Below are 25,050 nucleotides of genomic sequence, written 5' to 3'. Positions count from 1 at the left end.
CAGTGTGACTATAGAGTGGTGGCTATAGAAGCACCAGGCAGAGTGAAATACCCACAATGGAATGGCAGGATCTAGTTTTGGCTGTCAGTGCAAGAAACAGCAAGTGTAACCAGCTCTTGGCTCAGCTGGTTCTGGTCAGAAACACCAGGGCTTCCGTCCCTAAATCTCATTGTATCTATGCTAGTTGGGAGCCCTGCTCTAAGAAGAGCCCCAATTCTTAGGGAAGGTTTGGAGAAACTTGGCTTGCTGAGGGCCCAGCCCCAAAAGACTGCATGCTTGTTCTGAGCTAAAGCTATGATGAACTTGGTACCACAAGGAAACCCCTTGAGTGCATAGGTGCTGGAACTAGGGGTGCTGCCGCACCCCCCGGCTTGAAGTGGTTTCCATCACATACAGGTTTTACAGTTTGGTTCAATGGCTCTCAGCACCCCCACTATACAAATTGTTCCAGCCCCCTGCTTGGACAGAATAGTGAAGGACTGTTCCTACCAGAGCCCATGTTGGGGTAGGGGTGATCTCTGGTAAGCTTGTTGGCATGCGTGTAGGTTCTTGTATTGATTTTAATATGTTTTTTCTATAATGCTTTTACCTTGAGACTCAAACAGGCTTGCTTAGAAAGAGATGTGCAGTAACATATAACTGTAGGCAGTCGTACTGCTAACCGTCTCTGAAGACAAAGCAAGCAGGCCTGCTTGGGCCGTCTGTCTCTGCTGGGAATAACACAGTATAGTCATGGGACTGTGCAGCCTGGAAATACCCCAGTGAGGTGAGAGTGAGAGGTGACAGGCAGGGGAGCTGGAAACCTGACAGTGCGTACCCTTGCCGGACCACTGCAGAGAAATACAGGTGAGGTTGTTCTGGAATATGACACTCCCCATCACAATAGTATGTGAGCACCTCACATTCTTTATCATATTTATCCTGACAACACCCTTGTGAGGTAAGGAAGTACTATTATCCCTATATGGACGGGGCACTGCAAAACAGAGACTTAAGCCCAGAATTTTACAGGTATTTAAGCATTGTGGCACTCAGCATTGTAATGCCCAGCTGATTTAGGAGTCTGTCTTGTTTGCAAAAGGGATTTAGGTGCTTAGAGCCTAAATCACTGTTGAAAACAAGACAAACTCCTAATCAGTTAGATATTGTGACACTGAGCACCACAATGCCTTTAAAAATCTAGCCTAGGTGACTTGCCCGAGATCATATAGGAGAGTCTGTAGCAGAGATGGGAAATTAACCTCTCTCTCCTACATCTTAGACTTATGCCCTAATCATTGGACCAAAACTTTAGATTACAAACTCCTCAGGGTAGGCACTTATTCCTACTGTGTGTTTGTACAGCACCTAACACAATGGAGCCCCAATACAGAGAGGCCTTTTCACACAAACAAATCATTTTACTTAGCACTTTTCATTCATTCCTTACTGAAGAAGAAAATTAATAAGGAATGAATTAGAATGGTGTGGCCTATTCCTTTGGATGTGGCCATACTCCTTCTTGCCCGCCTTGGGAGCACGAGCACCTCAACAAGGGGACAGTCCCTTCACTTCCACAAACCAGACAAAGGCATGTAAGGAAATATTTGCCAGGGCCAGGCGAATAAAGCCAGGTTACAAAAGTGGCTACGTGAGTCACGGGCCATGCACTACGGGTCTTCAAGTAAATGACCAACAAATATCAGAAACAGAAGCTGTATCATTTGCTAATCTTTCTCCCTTTCTCCTCACTCCCATCTTGTGTCTTAACAACACACAAACCAGAATCGGACTTTAACAACAAAATCAAAATGGTAAGAGCTGCCACTCAGCATTGAATTCCTTCCCTTCCCCCTGTTTAGAAGCATCTATAAATTTTCAAGCAAAGCTGTATGTAGTAAATACATAATAACAGCCATACTCCAACCCTGGAGCACCCACGGAGTCGGCACCTCCCCCGCAGCTCGCCTCCTTACCTGAATATCGGGACAAATGGCGTCCCAATTGTACATTGATTGGGACATGGGACAAAGGGTTAAATATCGGGACATCTGGTCACCCTAATGCCAGGTGCCCCAGAGGGAATGAACAGAACAGGTAATCATCAAGTGATCCATCCCCTGTTGCCCATTCCAGCTTCTGGCAAACAGAGGCTGGGGACACCATCCCTGTCCATCCTAGCTAATAGTCATTGATGATCCTCCATGAACATACCTAGTTCTTTTTTGAATGGCCGGTCCAGTCCTGAAGAGCTTACAATGTCAAACAATTTTCACAAAACTTTAGAACTTCTTACATTTTATTTTTAACTGTCCACCCCTCTTTTTTCCTATGTGTAACAAATGTTTAATTTGGGGTTTGTTTAATGGTGTAAGCATAGGTCACTGCAACAGAACTCCCAAATTAATGAAATAAATACATGCAATAAAATAAGGATAATTTGCAATAACAACTTCCTCAACCCCCTATCAAATGCAAACCCGGCACTTCCATCTGGCTCCAACGGGATAGTGTATTATTCTCATTTTTGTCTCTGGCATGTTCAAAGTCCAGAGCAATAAATGTTTCTAGGATCCATAACTTTTTAAATAAGGTTTTCTATAAAAAAAAACAATTCAATGTCATACTCACATTGACTATATCATAGGCGAGGGAGAGTTTGAATATCCAATCCAATTCAATATCCGAGTTCCTCAAAATGTCCTGAAAAACAAAGACGTTCAGAATGACATTGGACTGAATCTCAGACTGAGATGCAGTGAGCACATGGAACTGAACTCAGCCTATTTGCTCTGAGAAAGTTTATTAGAAATGGAAAACTTATTTCCTAATACACGTGTATGGGTCTCCAAATCAGCAGTTGCTGAGAATAGTCTGCATGTATCACTATTGGGCAAGCGGCAATTCCAACCTTGATTCAATATTTACACATAAATTCTGTAGAACTTTATTACACAATAAATTACAGAAGCTGGGAATGGGGGACAGGGGATGGATCACTTGATGATTACCTGTTCTGTTCATTCCCTCTGGGACACCTGGCACTGGCTACTGTCGGAAGCAGAGCCGGCTCCAGGGGTTTTGCCGCCCCAAGCAGCCAAAAAAAAAAAAAGAGAGCCGTGATTGTGATCTGCGGCAATTCAGCGGGAGGTCCTTTGCTCCGAGCGGGAGTGAGGGACCCTCCACTGAATTGCCACCAAATAGGTGGACATGCCGCCTCTCTCTGGAGGGGCTGCCCCAAGCTGGTGCCTGGAGTCGGCCCTGGTCGGAAGACAGGATACTGGGCTAGATGGACCCTTGGTCTGACCCAGTAGGGCCGTTCTTATGTTTTATGTAATAAGCTGAGGAAATAAGATGTTTCTTGGTAAATAAGATGTCCTAACACTCACTGCCTCTGTGGTGTAATGTCTCTGTTTTTTTATTGTTCTCCAGGGTGCTATTCTGCTTCTCACATCTGGTATTCACAAAATGGTTGCACATAAGAAAGAACTGAACACTAAAGCAATGAAGACGCAGAGGAGTAGGAAGGGACATGTGCACTTGAAGTCCTAGCTATTAGAAGCCAGGAAAGTCCTGATATCAACAGAGCAAGAGTAGGCAGCAAAAACAGCTAACAAACAAAAAGTGGGGGGGGAAATATCAGTCCTGGCTGACCTGGCTAGAGCTCAGAACAGCTCTTTTGCGAGCTCTCTTACAAGTCAACCCTAAGGCTATTGATGTAAATGATGCTGGTGTTCTCACCTTTAGGCTTCCTTTCTTGCAGTACTCTGTAATAATACAGATATTTGGAATTTCAGTGCATATACCAAAGAAGGTCACCAGATTCTCATGCCTCAAATCGCGCATCTGAAAGCAAAGAGGCCTCGTTAAACACATTTGTTTGGTTTTAGCCCACGAAAGCTTATGCTCAAATAAATTTGTTAGTCTCTAAGGTGCCACAAGGACTCCTGTTCTTTTTGCGGATACAGACTAACACGGCTGCTACTCTGAAACCTGACATTTGTTTACATTACAGCACCATCCCTGAATTGGTCCTTAGTCGTTGTGTACTAGAAGAATCCTACAAGGTAGAAATGAAAAGGTCATTAGCTCATCCTTGTCCAAACCTGGCTAGTTCAGAAATGCTTCTACAATATATTTTCTATTCCTGAGACGAGTCTTGCTTCAGATGATTCAAGCATTTGAGCTTCCACCATTTCCAGGAGTCTATTCTAGCCTGATAGATTACCACTATTAGGACAATCCCCATTATTTCAGCTTAATATCTTCTTCACAGCCCCTAAAAATACCCCATTGGACCACCCTGGACAATTCCTCTCCCTTATTAATGCTTCTATCTTGAAGATGGAGAAGGCAGTTATTTCTCTGGTTTATCTTCACAGTATAAATATTTAGTCCTTTGAGGACAGATCCTGACACCCTTACTCACATTGAATAGAACCGTGAACCATGATTAGCCCCATTGAAATCAATAGGATTACTTCGGAGTAAGATTAACACTCAACATGAGAAAAGGTATCACAATCTGGCCCAGGAGCTCTCCTAAAATATCAGTCCCTCCTGTCACTCAGTTAAGTCCTATTTGTTATTGGTCTTCTCCTCCAACTTGTCAATAGCTTTTTAATATAGAGGTGCTCAAAACCAAAATGCATGACACTGATGAAGCCTAAGTAGAATCCAATCTTCTCCCAAATTCAACACCAACAAAATATTGCAGGCTCTGGATGTGAATTTCAGCTTGCTAAAGATAGATGGACCAGTTGCCCGATTCAGCAGTACCTACAGTATGTTTGTGACATAATTTGCATTTCATTTCAGTCGGGCATGGGAGGATCATGTTGAGGTTGAACCTTACCATCTGAACTTCGTGAAGGACTGACTGTTTCCGAATCCAGGCATCTATTTGGTTATCAATGTACCCGATTGCAACAAGAGTTCCCTGAAACAAATATTCAGAAAGGTGGAATCCAACATATAGTACTTTAACACAGAAGCTGTTTGGAAGAGATCTGCACAAAAAGGTTATGAAGGCACCTATGAGAAAACATAGTATGTGCTTAGAAGTTTAGAACTCCCATATGTTAAAATGGCTAAAAGTACCTTTCCCTGTACAGACACGCAACCATAAGAGATGACCAATATGAGCTTCACTGTACAAGGTATTGGATTACTAACTTGCCCAGTGACAGACAAAGTTGAAATTGCCTTTTAAATCAATTTTTAAGAGTTCTGAGGGAAAGATGCCAAAGTTATATTGGGAAACCAGCTGACTGTAACAAAGCATGGTAGTCAAATGAAGATCCTGTGCTAACAGTCAAATTATCAATGGTTATCACAGATGATTCAGTCCAGAAGTGGTTTTAATTTAGGTTCTCTTGTATAACATGCTGCCCAATGATGTTAATCAATATAGCATATATTTTCAGAACAACTTTCTGCAGATGAAATTATGTACTCATGGAGGAATTGCCAAGAACTGTAATGCTGTCATAGTATATATACTTTATTATATAGCCAGTAAGTTAAGACTCATAAGATATGTCATGCTTTTGGAAGGCCAATTATGCTACCCAAAAACTCTGACTCCATCTCTGTCAAAATTTCATATAGGACATTTCTGCAATCTGCCATTTTTGGCAAAGAAGAGTTGGATATTTATCAGTAACCTTAGTAAATTAGTACCATCAGTTTCACAGTCCTACCTGTGAATCCTGAGAACTATTGTGACTTTTATTCTTTTGGCCATCTTGTGCCCTATTCACCTGTACAGAGCACCCAAAGCCGCACAAAGGAAACCAAAAAGGACACAGTTAACATAACAGCAGAAAGTACACCTACTGAATCTCGTCTAATCTGCCTTTGTAGTCGTACCTGGTAAAGACCTATTGTGGTATAAAATACATCTTTCCCCTGCTTGTCCTTCAACCCAGACTGCCAATTGCTTGAAAATATCAAACTGGACCCAACACTTTCTTGTCCTTTAGACACTGGTGTGCTTGTTTGTGATAGCTCAAAATGATCCTTTAGGAGAAAACACAAGAGACGTGATACTGTTAAAACTTCATAAATAACCTAGTTAAATTTTGACAAACCTAAGACTTGCCCATATTGACAAAGACAAACTGATGAGGAAGAAACCCAGTAATGGGTTTTCCTGCAGTGCTTACCATAAATGATAAAGACAAAACACTGGTAATGACAAGCAAGATGCCTTCCAAACCTATGTAGAAGGAAATCACATACACTTGGGCTTCACTCTTATACAGAGGACCAGCACAAAGTATATGACCCACATAAATAGAAATGGGCAAAAAAATTTCATGAGAAATAGTTGGTTTTTTCCCCCACACAAAAAAATGCAGATTTGGGTTGATCAAAACAATTCACAAATTCAGATCAATTTTGGCTAATTGTTCCAGTCAAAAAAATAATAATTCAGAAACGTCAAAACAGTTCAATTTTGGAATTTCTGAAACGAAATGTTTTGACTTTTCGTTTTGGAAAAATATTTCATTCTGGCATTTCCCTCAATTTTACTTTTAATAAAATCATGAAAACATGTTTTAAAATGAATTTTTTTTTACTTTTTCAGTTCTCTGAAAAAGATTGAGAACAATCATTTCCGACTAACCTGACATTTTTTTTTTATTTTTCTGTTCAGCCAGTGAACTGAAAAAATCGGTATTCATAAAGGTCTATATTTAAGCCCTGAAGGTTATGTCCAGGGTTGACATATGGCTAATATGAGCCCTCTCCAAACAATTTTCAACTAAGGTTTAAGTAGAACTGTTGTGCTGAATATGCCTTGTATTGCTCCTCTGGATAGCAGTGAATTTCACCCATTAGTGAGTAATATGCTGAGAAAATGTTTTAGAAATCATTGGGAAAAAGTGTACCTGACATAACACTGCCAGGCAACACAGATCAGATCAACACAGTATAAGGATCCGGTCCTGTACTGAGCATCTACTGCTGCAAAGTAATCACTCCAGATTCCATCAGCGTAACCCAGGGCATGGTTTGACCCATTAACTTCTTAGGCCCTGATACTGCACTAACTTCAAGCATAAGAATAGGCCTACTGATTTAAATAAAACTACTTAAGCGCTTAAAGTAAGGACATGCTTATGTACTTTGCTGTAAGTAAATTTCTTCAACTTCATGACAAAAGCATGGTTAATTGCTAAAATGATGACAAACTTATGGATCCCTTCTCTCAGAGTATCATTTATAACTGGCGTGATTCCTGGTACTTCAAGGTCTTGCTTTACCTTATGATCTTTAAGCATAATAATATCATTGTAGTTTATTTTCCACCAGATGTCATCCATTTGCTTTTGCAGCTTCCTTTCCTGGATCTTTAAAAACACCATTATGCTGGCAGCTCCTGAGACTGTTACCAACAGGACGACAATCAGAACGGTCACTGGTGTACCTGTTAAAGACATGATACAGATCATCCCCAGCTATATGGAGGCGGAGAAAAATCTTGATGGCACAATCAAACAGGTGATTTTTTTCAGGAGTAAGTTGTCACCTTGCTTCATATTGATATCATATGCTTGCTTGATCCCTGGTTCCAATCCAGGGGCTTTGCACCATTCAGGCAGCATAAAACAGCTGGAACCCCAGTTTAATTGGCTCCTTGTGGAGAATCCAGCGGAATAATGCCCTTCTAACATTTCCTACATAGCCACCCCTCCTCCTGACTTTCAGAGACGCGGATTACTCACTGCTCATACTGGCTTCAACTGGAGACGTCGGTGCTCACCACTTGTGAAAATCAGCCCTAAGTGTCACTAGTTGTGAACCCCCAAAATGGAAATTCCCAAAGATTAGCAGACACCTTTTCAAATATTAGCCTACATTTAAAAAAAAAAAGCCTAAATATGGATGTAGTACTGACACCTAAATAATAGCCTAATTTTCAGAAGTCTGAGCACACAATAGCTTTACTTATTTAAGTGCATAAATATGGATTTAGGTATGTACATTTAAGTACCCATTTTTTAAAATCTTGGTCCTAAGTCTCAGCCTCTCTTTGCCTCAATTTCCCTATAAAATGAGGATGGTCTAGTGTAGACACGCTCACAAAGTTTCTTCTTTTCTGAGGTATTGTGAGATTTCATTAATGTTTATAAAAAGCTTCTTTGATCTTTGAATGAAAGATGCTAAATAGCAGCAAAGTATTTCCTTTGTCTCTTTCCCCTTCCCCTGTGCCCAAGAGTGCTGATCTCATTAAGTATGACCATACTCACTTATAACTGAAGTTTTACACTGTTCGTTATAAAACCCACAGTACGGTCTGTCTTTGGGAGGAAAGGCAGCCAGCCAGCTGATGTAGGCAATTTCCATGGTTGGGCTAGAGATGGAGACGGATAAATGTAAGTGCCCATTTCTATTACCTTTTCTCCATTCCTAAAGTTATTTTCCAACGGGGAACTCAAAATTGGCATCATTTCTAAAGCTCATAAATTCTAGAACTGATCGGAAAATGTGATTCCCCCCTCTCCCGCCCCACACACACACATAAATTTCTATCAGAAAAAAAATCCTTTTGAAATGTTTTGATCAAAAATTTCTGATTTTCTGCAAGAGTTTTTTAAACTCCCTTGGAAGCCTATTCCAGAGCTTAACTATCCATATATAGTAGTTAGAAAGTTTTTCCTAATATCTAACCCAGTGTTTCTCAAACTGGGATCGCCGCTTGTGTAGGGAAAGCCCCTGGCGGGCTGGGCCAATTTGTTTACCTGCCCCATCCTCAGGTTCAGCCAATCGCAGCTCCCACTGGCCGCGGTTCATTGCTCCAGGCCAATGGGAGCTACTGGAAGCGGCGCGGGCTGAGGGACTTACTGGCTGCCACTTCCAGCAGCCCCCATTGGCCTGCAGCGGTGATCCGTGGCCAGTGGGAGCTGTGATTGGCTGGACCTGTGGAAGGGGCAGGTAAACAAACCAGCCCGGCCCACCAGGAGCTTTCCCTACACAAGCGGCGACCCCAGTTTGAGAAACCCTGATCTAACCTAAAGCTCCCTTGCTGTAGATTAAGCCCTTTACTTCTTGTCCTACCTGCAGTGGACATGGAGAACAATTGATCACAGGCTTCTCTCAGTCTTCTTTTCTCAAGACAAAACATGCCCTGTTTTTTACCTTTCCTTATAGGTCAGGTTTTCTAAAGCTTTTGTATTTTCACTGAAAAATATTACCCACAGTACCTGATTGTTTTTCTCTCGACATCATAATTAAGAATAGGAATAAACTGTGATGAATTCCCAGCTTTCTGCAGACAATATACAGAGTAATCCATCCACCTCTCACCTGATTCATCCATATACACCAGGCCAGTAACCCCTGGAAAGATAAAAGAGTACATCGCATACTCACTCAACACTGCTGGGCTTTTTTTGGATCAAGGTTAATTCCATGTTCCTTCTTTAGCATTAGTAGCTAACAGGCTGGTGGTGGTAGGGAGCTGACACCCAGCTAAGCACAAGCCAGGCACCCGCCTAGTGAGCCTGCCTGAACCATAGCATAGACCTAAGAAGGAGGGCTGTGGAGCCCTGGAACCAAAGGGAGGAAGTGTAGGAGTTCAAGAACCTGAGGACTGGTGGACCAGAGAAGCCTGCTTGAATTGCAGCACTGGCCCTTGAAGGAGGGCTTTGGAACCCTTTCAACCAAGGGGGAAGGAGTTGTCAGTTCAGGAGTGGGGCAGGACTTTTCTCGGGAAAGGCTAAAGCTAAAGCCTTTCCAGAGAAGCCAGGGGCTGCAGTAGGACTGGGAGAGCTGCCCAACTCAAAGGGAACTGGAGGGGAACCAGGAACCTGATTTGCACCAAGAGTGAACTGGAGCTGAAGTTGTCTGGTGCCCAAGTAAGCTTCAGGGACCCATTTTCAATAGAAGACGACACCCTGCTAACTATGGAGCTGGTCAACATTTTTCAAAGTTAAAAAATTTCAAAGCAGTTTTGGAAACAAACAGTTTATACAGACAAGAAACAGTTCTAACTAAAGCAGCTCTGGGTATGTAGTGCCCACCTACACCCCTTCCTTACTTTCTTGGTATTTGTTTTGATAAACCCCAGCACAATAATGCTTCATTGCCATTTCTGCAAAAAGGGGAACATGGGAAGCACACCTTGGCCAGCACTAAAACTCTTTGTTTGTTTGTTTGTTTTTAAATGACAGACATGGGGGTTGCTAAGAGCTGGTGTTTTGCTAAGGTATAAAAAGAAAAGAAAAATGAATGGGTACAAGCAAGCCACCATTTTTGCAAAAAATAAATAAATTGGATAATAGTTCTAGTTCTCTGGATTGAGTTCCTCTGGATTTACACTCCGATAACTGAGAGCAGAATCCAACCTTACACACCTTTGCAAACCTTCTACAATTCATCAGTATTTAAAAATGGGGGGTTTTTTTAGAAAAAAGGATTAATTTGAACTAAGATGTTACTTTGCACACTGTCCAGAGCAAATCAAGAAAATCTTCCCTCTAAGACAATCAGAAGTGTGCTAACTCATGAGAGGCTTAGTTTCAGTCAGTTGCATGTGATTGACAAATCTCCCCATCCGCAACTTACCATACAAACGGGTTTTGTTGTAGCCTTTCAAAGTGTTGACAAGTGCCCGTCCATCGCTGATATCTTTCCCTTCTTTTAACATTTCCCTTACGGACAAGGCATAAAGCAGGACTGCATCGTGCAGGTAGGCAGAGTAAGAACTCACCTGAAAAGCGCAAAATGGAAAAGCAATGTTGCAGCTCCAGAGATAAAGGACTTAGACAGAAGGGCCTTCTCTCTAGAGAATGAATATAGGGTTTGCTTACAAAATTTGCTGGATCATTTTCATATAAACCTTATAGGATTGATACTAAACCCTGGGACAAAGTCAACAGTGAATTTCTGAGCCAAATTCAGCCCTGGAATAAGCAGGTGCAATTTTCCATTGACTGCAATTGGAGCTGTGTCTACATACGAATTTGATCCTCTGTATAGAAAAGCAACCAGAATCACTGTCCAGATAGGACAGCATGAAAGTGAAGGAAAATCTCTATAGAAATGGTTCAAGTCACCCTTCTACTTAACTGGCAATATCATCACCACCCACTGACAATCAATAAATGGGTGACCCACATGTGTTTCTGATCTCAGGCCACCTCATTCAAGTAAGTACTCCTGGTGGAATCAACAGAACTACACACACAAGTTGCACAAGAGGGAGATGGCCCTTGGTCTGAATTGAACCCAGTGGCCACATGTGCAGCAATTAGGACCATATCAAACCTCTTCTTCTGAAGAAAGTGAGCTGTAAAATGGCTGTCCCTTCAGTTTTTCATGGACCTGCTTCAGAAAATCTGAATACATAGTGTATCCTCCATAAGGGTTGAGGGAAATCAGAAACACTGGCTGGTAGGCTTCAAGCACACTGCTGTTCTTCTCTCTGCTTAGTGCCTCTTTCAAAAAATTGTCCTGAAAGAGAAAGATGAGTTGAGGGTACAAGCAAGTGACTTAAAGTGATGGTGCTCTTAGTTCAAAGTGCAGTTATTGAGCTTGGGCTTGAACTGTGATCTGCTAGCACAGACAGGTGCAGAGTCAGGGCCATCTTTACTGTACGTTGGTTGATAAAGATTTCTTGCTACAACATTTTTAATGTCAATTCTCTGCTGGTGACAAGTTTCAGATTGATAAAAACAAGTGCTAATAAACCAACTTGGAGCAATACTCGCCAGGTTGCCACTGACCTGCTGCAAAACGAAGAACACAAATTCCCCATTCACCAGCCCTAGAAGTTTGGCCTCTACCATAATAGACCTGACATCCGAAGAGCTGCAGATTAAAACAATAACTGCAAGAGAAAAAGGTGTGTTTAGTCATTTGCTCCCCATCCATTCACCAAATTAAAAAAAATGGACAAGACAATCAGAGCTGCCAATCAACATTAGGATGATTTTTAAAAAGCTGAGTTAAATTACATGGCTCATGATTACACATTGAACATATTTATTGCTTTAGCCAGCACGGACCAATGTCAGTCGAAAGCTCTTTGTCATGAACCTGTGTAAATGAAACATGCATGGCTCACTGGGGCTTTCAGTGGTAGCTAGAAAGTAAGGAACGAGGATCCTACACACTTTACCCACTACTTACTCATGTGAGTAGTCCCATTGAAGTCAATGTGATTTGTCATGTGAGAAAGGGTAACTGTTATGAATAAGGGTTGCCAGGGTCACATGCGTCTCTCTGCTACACAGTAGAGAGGTAGAAAAATCTGTAGTAATTTACTCCAGAAAAAAAATAGCAAACCCACTGTGTAGCTCAAAACCCACTGAGTGGTACATTCCCATCAATAGACACATGGCAGCAACCAAAGACAGCCATGAAACATCTGGAGATGTAGGTCACCGGCAAGTGGCAATTTGAGAGGGTCAATACATTTCCTCACAAAAAGTGTTTTTGTTTTGTTTTGTTTTGTTGTTTTTATTTATTTAATTGTTTATTTTTAGTCAAGGAGGGTTTCAATACAAAATAAAAATATGTGGAAAAAATTATCAAAGACATTTTTTTTATTTGCAATATTTTTAAACAAAAATTCCTGAGAAGAAAAAAGAAAGTTATTTTTTTGTTTTGAAATTCTGGATTCCTGCCTTCACCACCCTGACTTTCTGACCTTTAACTAACTTGTGTCAGTTGGAAAAGAGTAACAAAATGTTCTCTCTGGCAGTAAGAGAAAGTAACAACCCCAATTCCTTCTGCTCTTTATGAGGTACACATTATCTCTTCCCCCTCTGCACTGGTTTGTATTGGCATGGCCCTAAACAGTCAGATGAACCTCTGCAACGGATCAGAGGAATTCTTCCCCTCTTCTGATCCTTTGCTCTTCAGAATAGTTCCTCTGACTTATGCCACGTATCGCCTATGCAGCTCAAAAAGGGGCAATAGGTTCTAGTCGGCCTTGTATTCTTGTCTTCTGAAGTGCTAACTTTGGTGTCATAGAATGGCATTTGTAGGAGAGATTTATTGTACTGTCAGTTTCACATGTGGATATTTTCCATGTAGTAAGAGCAACAAACTAATCTTCAACAAGTAGAGCAAAATCCTTATGCTGTATCTTGTCATTCTCATCTAGTTACAAAGGGAAAATCAGAACACAATTTCAAGATGCTGTAGGTGCCAAAGAGAAAGTCAGTAGGACTGTCAAAGATCAGCTTCTCATGAGCCTAGGAGTGAATGGAAATGACCCAGCTGGGGTCTGTAGCTAACATTGCAATTGGGCACAGCAATTATATTCAGCTTCCTCGGTTTTCTGATGTAACATGTTTATTTGAGTTAATATCTTTCTTCACTTCTCCTTAAAGATGATGTGCTAATAAGGGAAGGGTGTGAAGGCTAAATATAAGGAAAAGCTTTCTGTAATCACGCCTTTCAAAACACAAGCGGAAAAAAAAATCGTATTGTAGCTGCAAGCAACAGGCAAAACCTGCTGCTTGCTGCAGAGCTAAACCATGTGCTGTTGTGAAATAATTCTCATCTACCCGAACATTTGGATACTGACGTTCTAATGAGCACACAAGCATTTTGCTTCCGAATTGTGCACTGCCACAGCAAACAGCTTTTAAACCGGATTAGGTTTCTGTATAATAAGGATCAAGAAGAACCTTGATCACATACTTACAGTAATACAACAAAGGTCTTCCATTGTTTTAGTGGAAATATTTAAAACATTATTTTTTCCCAAACTTTATTATGTTTTTCAACCAAAAAAATAAAAAGCTGTGTGATTTCAAAAACTGTTTTTAATAAAATTTAGTTTTTGAAAACAAAAAGATTATCAAAACCCAATAGTTTTAATAAAAACCAAATTGTGTTTTGCTTTTTAACAGAAAATGTTTGGGGTTTGTTGGTGCTGTGGGTGTTGAAAATGTAGGAAACGTTGACCAAAATTAAACTTGTTCACAAAAATGCTTGATGAAATATTTTTGGCCAGCTCTAGTTAACAGGTCAATTAATTTGTTTTGGACAGGTTGTCTTCTCCTCTCACCTGTGACCAGATTTGGAAAAGTTGTGTCCATAGGCCGAGTTTTCATGAATGCAGAAAGCTGACCTGTGTAACTGTGCCACCAGGGAATACTGACACACATTGTCAGCAGCGTGATGGGAAGGAGATGGTGTCCATTGAATGGCAGGGAGAGAGCTTTCTCTATTTTTATGAGCAACTGGAACACCTTGCGTGATTCAAGTGCTTTATGTAGTCCTATGGGCCAGTCCCTGCATGTGTGCAGCCCGAACAATCAGGCTGAGCCCTGAGTGGCTCAGGGCTCATCTACACTACCACGCGGGGTCGATCTAAGATATGCAACTTCAGCTACGTAAATAGTGTAGCTGAAGTCGACGTACTTAGATCTACTTACCACGGTGTCTTCGCTGCGATAAGTCAACAGCTGACACTGTAGCGTAGACAAGCCCTTAGCGTGGAGAAGGATGCCCACAGAGTGGGAGAGTGTTCTGTGGACAGCATGGAAGAACGTGTGTGTGGAAGATGCAGACAAGCAGGTGAATGGGGTTGCGATCTGTCACGGATCCACAGGATCACTGCTAAGGCCCCAGATTTGGGACAGTCTCTAGAAGGAACTCTTTCAGTAAGCCAGCCCCCCAAGGGATCTCACACATCCCTCCAGGGTAAGCTACATGGCTTCACTGCCTCCTTAAACTGGAGCTCTGGGCCGGCAGCACTCCTGCTTCACACCATGAGCTCTGTTCAGTGAGTCCAACTGAAAAGGACCCCCATGGAGACCTGTATATTCTTCGTGGACTAATGCACCTCTCCGAACATGTGCCATAACCCTCACACAGCACTGTCAAAACAGTAGGGGTTTATTAGTCATCTGGAACACAGCATAGGAAGTCCCTAGGTTAGCCTAGAGGAATGAAGGTTAAAGCATAGTCCATTCTGGTTAGCCTAGAGCCCAACCAAGCCATAGAGAAATCCATTGTTCAAGCTCCGTCTCTCCAGAACCCCAAGTGTGCCCCCGATTGCCTCTCACAACCCACACTTAAACCCTACCCAGTCCTTTGTTCTCGAGATGGGGAAATGCCCATTCAGCCGCCCAGCTGAGAGGCAGGGAAGTTCATATCCCTCTGGGGCGTTGCTTGCTAGATGTCAGTGACCAGGCAACTGGCTCTGCCATTGTTTTCTCAAGAAATCCACTGATATGGAACCTAAGCCCTAGACAAATAGGCACAATTCACACCTGTGTCTTAGCCTGCCCCAAGAGCAAACAGTCTTTTTCCACCCACCAGGTAACAATGCAACATACAGGGGACACTGAGGCACAAACAGGACTCATAAAAATATTTCAAAAAATTCCCACTTTGTCATACCACCCCCGGTGAAGCAAAGGGGTGGGGGAGGGGAGGGACCCCAGACAATGAGCTAAGAGGTGGCTAAGTAGGGTGGAATTCAGGAAATTCTGAAATTTTGCCATTTGTTTTTATCTGGATCACTCTTCAGGGCAGGGAGTGTCTCCTGTTCATACACTGTGTGGTGCTTAGCACAATGCTCTGTGCAAATCACAATGACCTGTGCAAATCACAATGAACCCAGTTAAGTCAGTGTAGCTGGTTTCCAGGTTCCACTCACACTAACACAATCTTGCTGCTGCCATCTCACCCAGAGAGGAATGTTTCGTATTTATAGTGCCTTGCGTGCCTTACTCCACAGCTAGTGAGAACATATCAACCATCCTCTAACTCACTCACAGCTGAGCTTTTGAAAAAAAAATTATATGTACACACACACAGAGAAAGAGAGAGAAATAATTCTAAAATAATAATGCAGAATATACACCAAGTAGTCGTCAATTCAAGCTTCCTGATAGAGTTTCTTTCCTTAAGCATAAAAATGAATAAGCTCCATGCAACACTGTGCATCTCATTTCCTGTGACCTACATATGTGAGACAAGCTAAGGGCAAAATTCTTGTTCTGCCAGGTTGATTTGACAGTCACAATCCACTCCCATAGTCTATTCCCATTGACATGTTATTCAGGGCAGGTGCAAGGATGTTTCACGCCCTAGGCAAACTTCCACCTTGTGCCCACTCCCCCCGAGCCCTGTGGCAGCTCTCCGCCGCCCCATCCGCCCTAAGGTGCCCCCCGCGCGGCAGCTCCCCACCTCAGCTCACCTCTGCTCCACCTCCTCCCCGAGCATGCCGTCGCCACTCCACTTCTCCCGCCTCCCAGGCTTGCAGCGCCAATCAGCTGTTTGGCGCCGCAAGCCTGGGAGGGAGAGAAGCAGAGTGGGGCAGCATGCAGAGGGGAGGAGGTGGAGCAGAGGTGAGCTGGGGCGGGGAGATCCCCTGCGTGCCACCCCACCCCCCTTACTTGCCGCAGGCGGCCCTCCCCACCACCCCCTGCCCCAGCTCCCTCCGCCTAAGTGCCGACGACGACCGCGGTGGCCGAAGATCCAGGCACCGCGGTCGCCGCCGAAGGACCCGAAATGCCGCCCCCCAAATGCTAGCGCCCTAGGCAACCGCCTAGGTCGCCTAATGGGTTGCACTGGCCCTGATGTTATTACACAAATATGAGTCAAGATATACTCGGCGGGAGGCTTGGACTGAGTCAGAACCTGGGCTTAGTATGCAATGTAGACATACCCTAATAGCCCACTAGGTTTAATAAAATTATACCAGATAAGCTTCCAGATTGATACAAGTAATGTGTTGTAGTAATTTTTCATTCATCTGTATTTGGCAAAGTTCGACATGTAGTCCCTTTAAAGCCAGCCAGTATAAAACACTTTGAATCTGGAACTTACTTCTGGCAACAGACGATATGTACTTGAGGTTTTCCTGGTGGAGACTTGGATCTTCTGTGTTGTATCTGACTTTAGCAGTGATAGTGATATTGATTTGGAGTTGGTTTTCGACTGACATCCAGAGTTCGTCAATTTTCTCCCCGGTGGAAGCATCAGATGAACCTCCAAATAATCCAACATATTTCCAGCCAAAATACTGTAGACTTTTATGCAGAACTTCCCCTATCCTTTGCAGAGGGGAGACAAGTTTGACGTAGGTGTCATATAGATCTGCATTGTCCAGCTTTGCACCCTGGCCAACAAATCCAAACCAGGGAATATTCCAATGAGAAGCCAGCAAACCAGTAACCTAGATGGCAACAAAAAGTGTTTTTTCAGACATATTATTTAATGTCAGTATTTAAAATGCAAAGGTTGGACTGATAAGTAGCAGTGAATCGTTTTGATTAATAAGACTTATTGGCATCTGCTTCTCCTCTCACACTGGTTTTATACAGTCACTCCATTAATTTCAATTTACACCAGTGTGAAACCAGAAAAAGCCCCCATATTGTTGTAGAACAATGATGCTATATAGCTGAAGAACTAGCTTATCCTCTGTAAAGCCCAAGAATTGGGAGTTAATATTGTATGAACCAAATTAATCTCTGGTTAACTCCATTGACTTCAACTTTCCAAATTCTTCCCTCACCCCTCAAATTAAGTTCTAAGAGCTCGACTCATGCCACAAAATGAGGATTCAAATCAAGATTTTGGACATCCCCATGTCTGTGGTTGTTCGATACGGAGACTTAGTTTGGTCCATTACAAAGGTAGGAATAATTCTCAAAATTCAGAACAACAAAAGATCAGAAATGACTATGCAAGTTACACAAATTCACACTGCGCTGGTTACTTACATAAATCATGTTGCATTGTTTCTGTTCAACACAGGCTATTTCAAATTAGTGCATAATCAGGATTGAAATTCACTTTTCTTGAGAATTCACAGTACTAAACCTGAAGTACTAGGAAGTTCTTAGAATGAAAACATGAAAGTGTCAGAAACATGGTAAAATCAAAGTTCACTTTCAAATTCAAATGAGGACAGAAATATTTCACGCTGCAGGCTCTATTCTGTGGAAAGAGAAAGTTCAGCGGTGCCAGTTTGACATTTCATTAATGAAGTCTATTAAAGGGGTCCCGGTGATATAGGGATCACTGTAAAAGTCCAGGTAGGTTTCTCTATTGCTAAGGTAACCCATACCATTGATAATTGGGGATAATACTTTCTCTAGTGAGCATCTCATGTGATTCTGGCTGCCAGCAGAAGTCAGTCTGAAAGCTTTTCTGCTCTTCTCTCTGCCCACAAAGTCAAACGCACTAACAACAAATAACACAAACACACATCCACAAGTGTAGCCTCCTTGTAGGTTTTATGAGTCACATCTCAAACAGCATTCCAGCATCACCTCATTGCTGAGCTGCTACTGTGGGTCCGTGATTAAAATTATTGGGCAACTGAAATTGCACGTATGATCCGGTGGGGTCGGGATTCACTGCTGTTATATTTGAATTGGTTATACGGGATGAAATTCACCCGTGAACAGAGGAAAAGAAAAAAACACTGTAAGTCCCACAGCACAGGCTTTCCAATGGTCCTCTGCAAAAAAGCACAACCTTATTCAGTCGTTTACATTGAATCATATGCTGTACCTTTACTGAGCGGTGCTTATTTCCCATATCTTATCCCATGCATTAAATATTTTACCCAGTGACAAAAGGAATTTAAATGTTTGAAAGAGTTGGGCAGCACGTAGGGCTGAGCACAATAAAAGGGAGAGGGTTATTTTCTCCCAATGCTCCTGAAAGGATATTCACTCTGCATCTATTCAGACTCGATGTAAATATCACTATTGTAGCTTTGGTTAAAGCTATGACAGAGTTTCCGCCAGAATTTCTTTGTAACCCACTTTCACACACTCCTAATTGGTTCTGAAATCCACTTTTACTACTGAAACATTGATATATGATTTGTATTAGTACAGCACCCTAGTGACCCCAGCGAAGATCAGGACCTCATTGTGCTAGGCCAGGGGTAGGCAACCTATGGCACGGGTGCCAAAGGTGGCACACGAGCTGATTTTCATTGGCACTCACACTGCCCGGGTCCTGGCCATTGGTCCGGGGGGCTCTGCATTTTAATTTAATTTTAAAGGAAGCTTATTAAACATTTTAAAAACCTTATTTACTTTACATTCAAAAATAGTTTAGTTATATATTATAGACTTATAGAAAGAGACCCTTCTAAAAACGCTAAAATGTATTACTGGCACGCAAAACCTTAAATTAGAGTGAATAGATGAAGACTCCGCACACCACTTCTGAAAGGTTGCCGACCCCTCTGCTAGGCTCTGTACATACACACAGTAAGAGACAGTTCCTATGTAACTGGATACAAGATGCAACAAGTGTGTGTGACAAACAGGAGGAAATAGGGAAGAAGGAAAGACAAAAGTAACAAAATTGGAGCAGACAGTTCCATAGGTAGCTATTGCATCTTTTAGTGGCCCCAGACAGACCAGCATTTCATACTTTCTCTTAGCAAGGAGATGTATGTTCCAGTAACTCAGAAATGGCTGAACAAAAATACTCCATGCTTATAAAGCAGCTAGTCTTCTATGAGGAATTTGTCTTAGGTTTGGGAATGGTTAGTCATGGAGAAATTAAAAATAAAACAATTATAAGTGATTAAGCAAATACAATTGTTAAAAGCAATTGCAAAATCACCTCTAAGCATGCTTTATGGGCATCTATGAGGCTGATTGCCCTGACACCATGCCCTCTGTGATATGATGCAAAGGGGAGAGACAGCTGTGCATCCACTTTTCATGGCTAACGTTTTCTTCTCCACTCACAATCCTCCCTAAAAATCAGGTTACATTTTGGCCACATCTAGTCAAGGAAAACAGCCTATTTAAAAAAAAACGTGTTAGCTAATACAAAGGCTCCCCTCTAGGGTTTACCGCATCCAACACACACAGCAATTAACACAACTTGCCCTGTCTACCTTGGGTGCAAAATCCTGTTTAAAATTATGTTAATTAACACGTTTGAAAACTCGAACTATTTTCCTAATCAAGACATGGCCTTTGAAGTCTCTCTCTGCAAGGAAAAGGGAGAGAGCTGCGGGGGAGGGGGAGGGAGGCGATTTTAAATGGAAGCCCATCATCTGATGCATTATACAAAGATCGCTGTGGCTCACAGTCCCCAGTGAGATTGCCAATTAAAAGGTTATTAACTGTTTACATGGGCTTTAATGAACATTTTAGATCTGGACTGGTGTGGGTCTCTAATTTTAGGGTGCCGTCATTCAAAAAAATCTCTTCTTTACATCATTTTGAGTTTCATAGGAAAATTCCATCTTGGACCCAAAATCTAATCCACCAGTTTCAATGCCAATACAACTTTTTTTGTGGTGTTTACAAGGAGGCACGAAAACGTATAGTGGAAATTAGGTTGCAAACATAACTACACGCACATTACTCAGCGTAGCGAGTGCCTGAAGGTACAGAACTGGTTGGCGGGCTGTAGGGTGACCAGATGTCCCGATTTTATAGGGACAGTCCCAATTTTGGGGTCTTTTTCTTATATAGGCTCCTATTACCTCCCACCCCGTCCTGAGTTTTCTCACTTGCTGGGCTCACTAGCGGGCTGTTCCCCATTAGGGCTGTATATCTGTATTAGAAAGCTCTGTGTGTAGGCTGGGTAAACAGCTAAGGGGAAGGCAGTATATAAGGGCTGGTCCACACTAAGAAGCGGGGTCGAACTAGGGTACGCAAATTCAGCTACGTGAATAGCGTAGCTGAATTCGAAGTACCCTAGTTCGAACTACTCACCCGTCCAGACGCCGCGGAATCGAAGTCCGCGGCTCCAAGGTCGACTCCGCCACCGCCGTTTGCAGTGGTGGAGTACCGGAGTCGACCGCGGCGCTTCCGGAGTTCGAACTATCGCGTCCAGATTAGACGCGATAGTTCGAACTCCGAGAAGTCGAACTCACCGCGTCGACCCGGCTGGTAAGTGTAGACTAGCCCTGAGAGTGAACTATTCTTATTATCACAAGTATAACAGGTGTGTGAGTAAGCACACTGAGTAGTGAAGTGGAAGAGAGAGGCTAACAACAGAGTTTCAGGGAGATTACACAAACAACCACCTACGGATACTCTACTGAAAGTGGGCAGTGTCTGAAGATAAGAATTTTTGTGGTAAGCTGTGTTTCAAGGCAGCTGTTTTTTACAGGTGGAAATCTACATGCTGAGGGCTGCAGAGGTGAACATCAGGCAAAGGAACTCCTGGAAAGGGAGAACGTACATGAATCAGCTGGCCTGGGTGAATCGGCTTTTAGAGTGTAAAGGGAAACAGTGAATGGATTTACATTGGCATTTAATTTTGAAGCACTCTGGAGAGACCAGAAGATTGGGGGAAAGGAAAACAACATACCAGCATTCAGCCAAAGTAAGAAGGGTGATCCTAGCAATGATAGTGTCATTAGATCTAATTTCTAAACATAGTAAAATATTGAAACAAGGAGCATATATCTTAATTTTATTTGTTCCCTTGATTTGTACTCTGTGCCCTAAGATCTAAGTACACATGCAAACCAAAATACATCTGAGACTTTTAGACTGACAGCACAACTAAAATGTTCCCTGCCTAACAGAACTAATAACATTCTCCCCCTCAACACATCCCTCCACAAAAGCCTGTGAAAGGAGATCAGCCTTGCAGAATGCTCTGAAAGCCAGCAATCTCAGGCTGTATCAGACCGAGGATGAAGAAAGCAAGTTCCAGAGTTGAGAAGAATTCAGGGGAAACATCTTCCCAGCTGCCACTTTCCACAAGCAGCTGTTAACTCAAGCCCAGCACTGAATTCACATCTTTAAGATAGCCCATTAAGAGATTTATAGATCAAACACAACTCCCTGAATTAGTCAACTCACAATGAAAGCAGAAATACATACAGTACACAGAGCAGCAGGACCAGGAGAGAGAAAGTGGCGGGAAGTCATACTCTACCTCAGCTGCTTCTGAGCAGACAGGTCCAAACAGGGCTGAAACGTTCTCCTTCTGAACCTGATTGATGAAAGCATTGACGGACTTCTTGGCATCACAGCCACAATCAGCATAAACAAAATCCAAGGTGTAGTTACCCAGGTAAGATGGGTCTGAATTGACTTTATCAATGGCAATCTGGATAGCTGAGCCCAGCTTTTGGGCACTATGTGGGTGGGAAGCATTCCAAGGAGCTTGAAATGCCACAATAAGTTTAGACGTTTCCAGTCCACGATCTAAAGCATTAGCAAAGACCACAGCAATAAGTGTTATTATGGTAGCGTGGTGGATAGGAATCAAATTAAGAATGAGCCTCAGTATGTAACAAGGACCCATTCCGAGATCCATGCTGTCCCTTAACTAGCAGCACATCAGCAATTTGGAAGATTTCACTTTCCTCCTGCTCTTAGTGCTACTTATACTATTGGCTCTAATGACAGCACCAGCTCCTTTGCCTGTGACCTGATTTTAATTAAACAATGCTAATTAACTGAACCCTTACTCTCCAGAGCATTTTGCAGTCTATCCTTTCAGTAGGATCCTTACTTTGGACTTGGTGCTACAGCTCAAGTCTGTTCAAATATTTGACAGCTTTCCGTTCATTGCATTTAAGAACATAACATAAAAACAGGTTTCAGAGTAGCAGCCGTGTTAGTCTGTATCCGCAAAAAGAACAGGAGTACTTGTGGCACCTTAAAGACTAACAAATTTATTTTAGCATGAGCTTTCGTGAGCTGCATCCGAAGAAGTGAGCTGTTAGTCTTTAAGGTGCCACAAGTACTCCTAACATAAAAACAGCCATCCTGGGTCAGACCAATGGTCCACCTAGCCCAGTAACCTGTCTTCCAGAGCCAGGTGCTTCAGAGGGAATGAACAGAATAGACAATCATTGAGCGATCCATCCCATCTTACTTTACAAGCTTCTGGCAAACAGAGGCTAAGGACATTCAGAGCATGGGATTGCATCCCTGACCATCCTGGCAAGTAGCCAGTGATGGGCCTATCCTCCTTGAACTTATCTGGTTCTTTTTTGAATCTGTTCTAGTTTTGGCTTTCACAATATCCCCTAACAATGAGTTCCACAGGTTGACTGTGCACTGTGTGAAGTACCTCCTTAGGTCAAGTATCAGGGGGTAGCTGTGTTAGTCTGTATCCATAAAAACAACAAGGAGTCTGGTGGCACCTTAAAGACTAACAGATTTATTTGGGCATAAACTTTCATGGGTAAAACACCACTTCTTCGGATGCACTCCATGCATGTTTTAAAAGGGACAGCATGGATCTCAGACTCAGTCCTTGTTATATACTCAGGCTCATTCTGAATTCGATTCCTATCCACAACACTACAGTAAAAACACTTGCTGCTTTCTTTCGCACTCTGGCCTAATTAGAAAGAAAACAAATGTGTATGCCTCACATAATATAATACTGTATGTGAAAGAGAGTGGGACAGTACGTAACACTATCATCAAGGTGTATACACGCTTACTGAGTAACTGTGCATTGTTACCCTTGTCCTTCATCACCCTAGTTTGTTGTGACAGCTGTTGTGTCATATCAAAGGCAGATTGTACCTTCTTTGAGCAGGAACTCTCTCTTTGGTTTGTGGAACTCCTACCACATCTTTGGGCACTCAATAAGTAATGAAGAATTTTACAAGCAAATTAAGTTGGTTGGGGGCAAAAATGGGGGAGGAGGGGAAATTCTCACAAATTTCCCTCCCTGCCTTCATTTTATGGTCAAAATTTCAACATACATCGACTTTTTCAAGCTGCTCTAGGAATGAATGAACATGCACCATTGGAGAAACCATGTATACCTAAAATGGAAGAGTTTCCGTACAACACAGGTGAAACGCCCATGTAATTTGGGCACCCTTGTTTGCTAACAAGAAAACACTTTCTGTGTGTGTATTCTGTGCTAAGAGAGGATGGAAACCAATTTGATACATCTGAAGAGTAAAGTTCTTGACCTGGAACAGCTCAGGTGTTGGAAAGTACAAGCTTCCCCACCTGCCCCAGCTAGAGGGCCCATTTCCAGGCATGAAAGGCTACGCCAGATGAAGCTGCAGACAGCATCATTTCTTCTCTATGCCCAACACAGTGTGAGGGGGCATTGTGCTGCTGGAGGTTACATTTTTAGGAGGAGATGCAAAATTAACATCCCCAAGGCCCAGTGGCAATTTTGCCATTCATTGTCTCTGCAACTGGACCATGAAAACTTGAAGTGATCAAGAGCCCATGGATACTCAGACATTATGCTGACAGGGGTCACACAAATACCTAGACAGAATGAGTTGTTTCCTTGCTTTCATAAGTGCATTCTGCCTTCCCTGCTCTCACATTCTGCATTTCCTTGGCTTTTAACTTGGAGTTCTCTCCACTGCAGTCACATACTCTGGAATGGATATGTAGGTCACTGGACTGGAGTCACGTTATAGCTTTACTTGCTTCAGTGCATGAGACACACTTTTCACGAAGCAGCAGATCCATGTGTCGCAACTCAAGTGGTCATATATGCTTGCACATACTAAGGCTCTCCTTTGCTTGGTTGAGCAACTGATACCATATGGAGACCCAAAACAGATTAGAACTGAAAAAGGAAATCTCCTATTCCAGTACAGGTTCACACAGAAAACTAATCAGGCTCAGTCTTGGGGAAACTTCCTCACATAATCCCCAACGCCCTGCAGCAGCTCAGTACAGCTTTGGGGCTCCTAACAGTAAATCACTATTCTCACATTGGCCACCAGATGGCAATAAGCAGAACAAAAATACCTATCTCATTACAATAACAAACTACAGATATCTGTTCTAGGCTAGTCTAGTCTAGAACTTCTAGATGTGGCCATAAAACGTCTGAGGAAATTGACAAGGTTGGTTTTGAACCTTGCTAATCCCATTTAAAACCACTCCATTTATTCACTACCCTTTCCCCCCTCCCACTCTATTGTTTTGAACATTGTCCCTTGCATTACACAAATTTGTCAGCCATGCAGTTTGCAATTATGGGCTTTACCCACTGCTGTTAGAAAAGGATAAGCAGATGAGTTCCATTCAAAACTACAAGTACAACACACCAAGGATTGTTTTAACAGGTGTATCAGCAAGAGTAAAGCAATGTGTTTCTGTCTTTTTATTCCTTTGCTAATAAAATCTATCTGGCTTCCCAAAA

At 42.5% G+C, this 25,050-nt stretch overlaps 1 protein-coding gene across 1 annotated transcript in view; it reads right to left on the bottom strand.

Annotated features, from left to right (window-relative positions):
- LOC123374539 (guanylate cyclase 2G-like) overlaps positions 1 to 22,212 on the bottom strand; it is a 40,884-nt gene extending 18,672 nt beyond the window's left edge. Inside the window, exons 1-12 of the mRNA XM_045024607.1 lie at positions 21,841 to 22,212; positions 16,786 to 17,134; positions 11,715 to 11,818; positions 11,257 to 11,442; positions 10,555 to 10,699; positions 9,192 to 9,327; positions 8,238 to 8,341; positions 7,251 to 7,414; positions 5,851 to 6,000; positions 4,835 to 4,918; positions 3,721 to 3,825; positions 2,611 to 2,682 (exon numbers count right to left, since the gene is read on the bottom strand). Coding sequence (XP_044880542.1) covers positions 2,611 to 2,682; positions 3,721 to 3,825; positions 4,835 to 4,918; positions 5,851 to 6,000; positions 7,251 to 7,414; positions 8,238 to 8,341; positions 9,192 to 9,327; positions 10,555 to 10,699; positions 11,257 to 11,442; positions 11,715 to 11,818; positions 16,786 to 17,134; positions 21,841 to 22,212 — 1,971 coding nt within the window. The remainder of the gene's footprint in view (positions 1 to 2,610; positions 2,683 to 3,720; positions 3,826 to 4,834; positions 4,919 to 5,850; positions 6,001 to 7,250; positions 7,415 to 8,237; positions 8,342 to 9,191; positions 9,328 to 10,554; positions 10,700 to 11,256; positions 11,443 to 11,714; positions 11,819 to 16,785; positions 17,135 to 21,840) is intronic.
- Positions 22,213 to 25,050: the final 2,838 nt, after the last annotated feature.

This window comes from Mauremys mutica, chromosome 7 (assembly GCF_020497125.1).
Source record: "Mauremys mutica isolate MM-2020 ecotype Southern chromosome 7, ASM2049712v1, whole genome shotgun sequence".
NCBI classification, from domain to species: domain Eukaryota; kingdom Metazoa; phylum Chordata; order Testudines; family Geoemydidae; genus Mauremys; species Mauremys mutica.
This window is presented reverse-complemented; position numbering and strand designations above follow the sequence as displayed.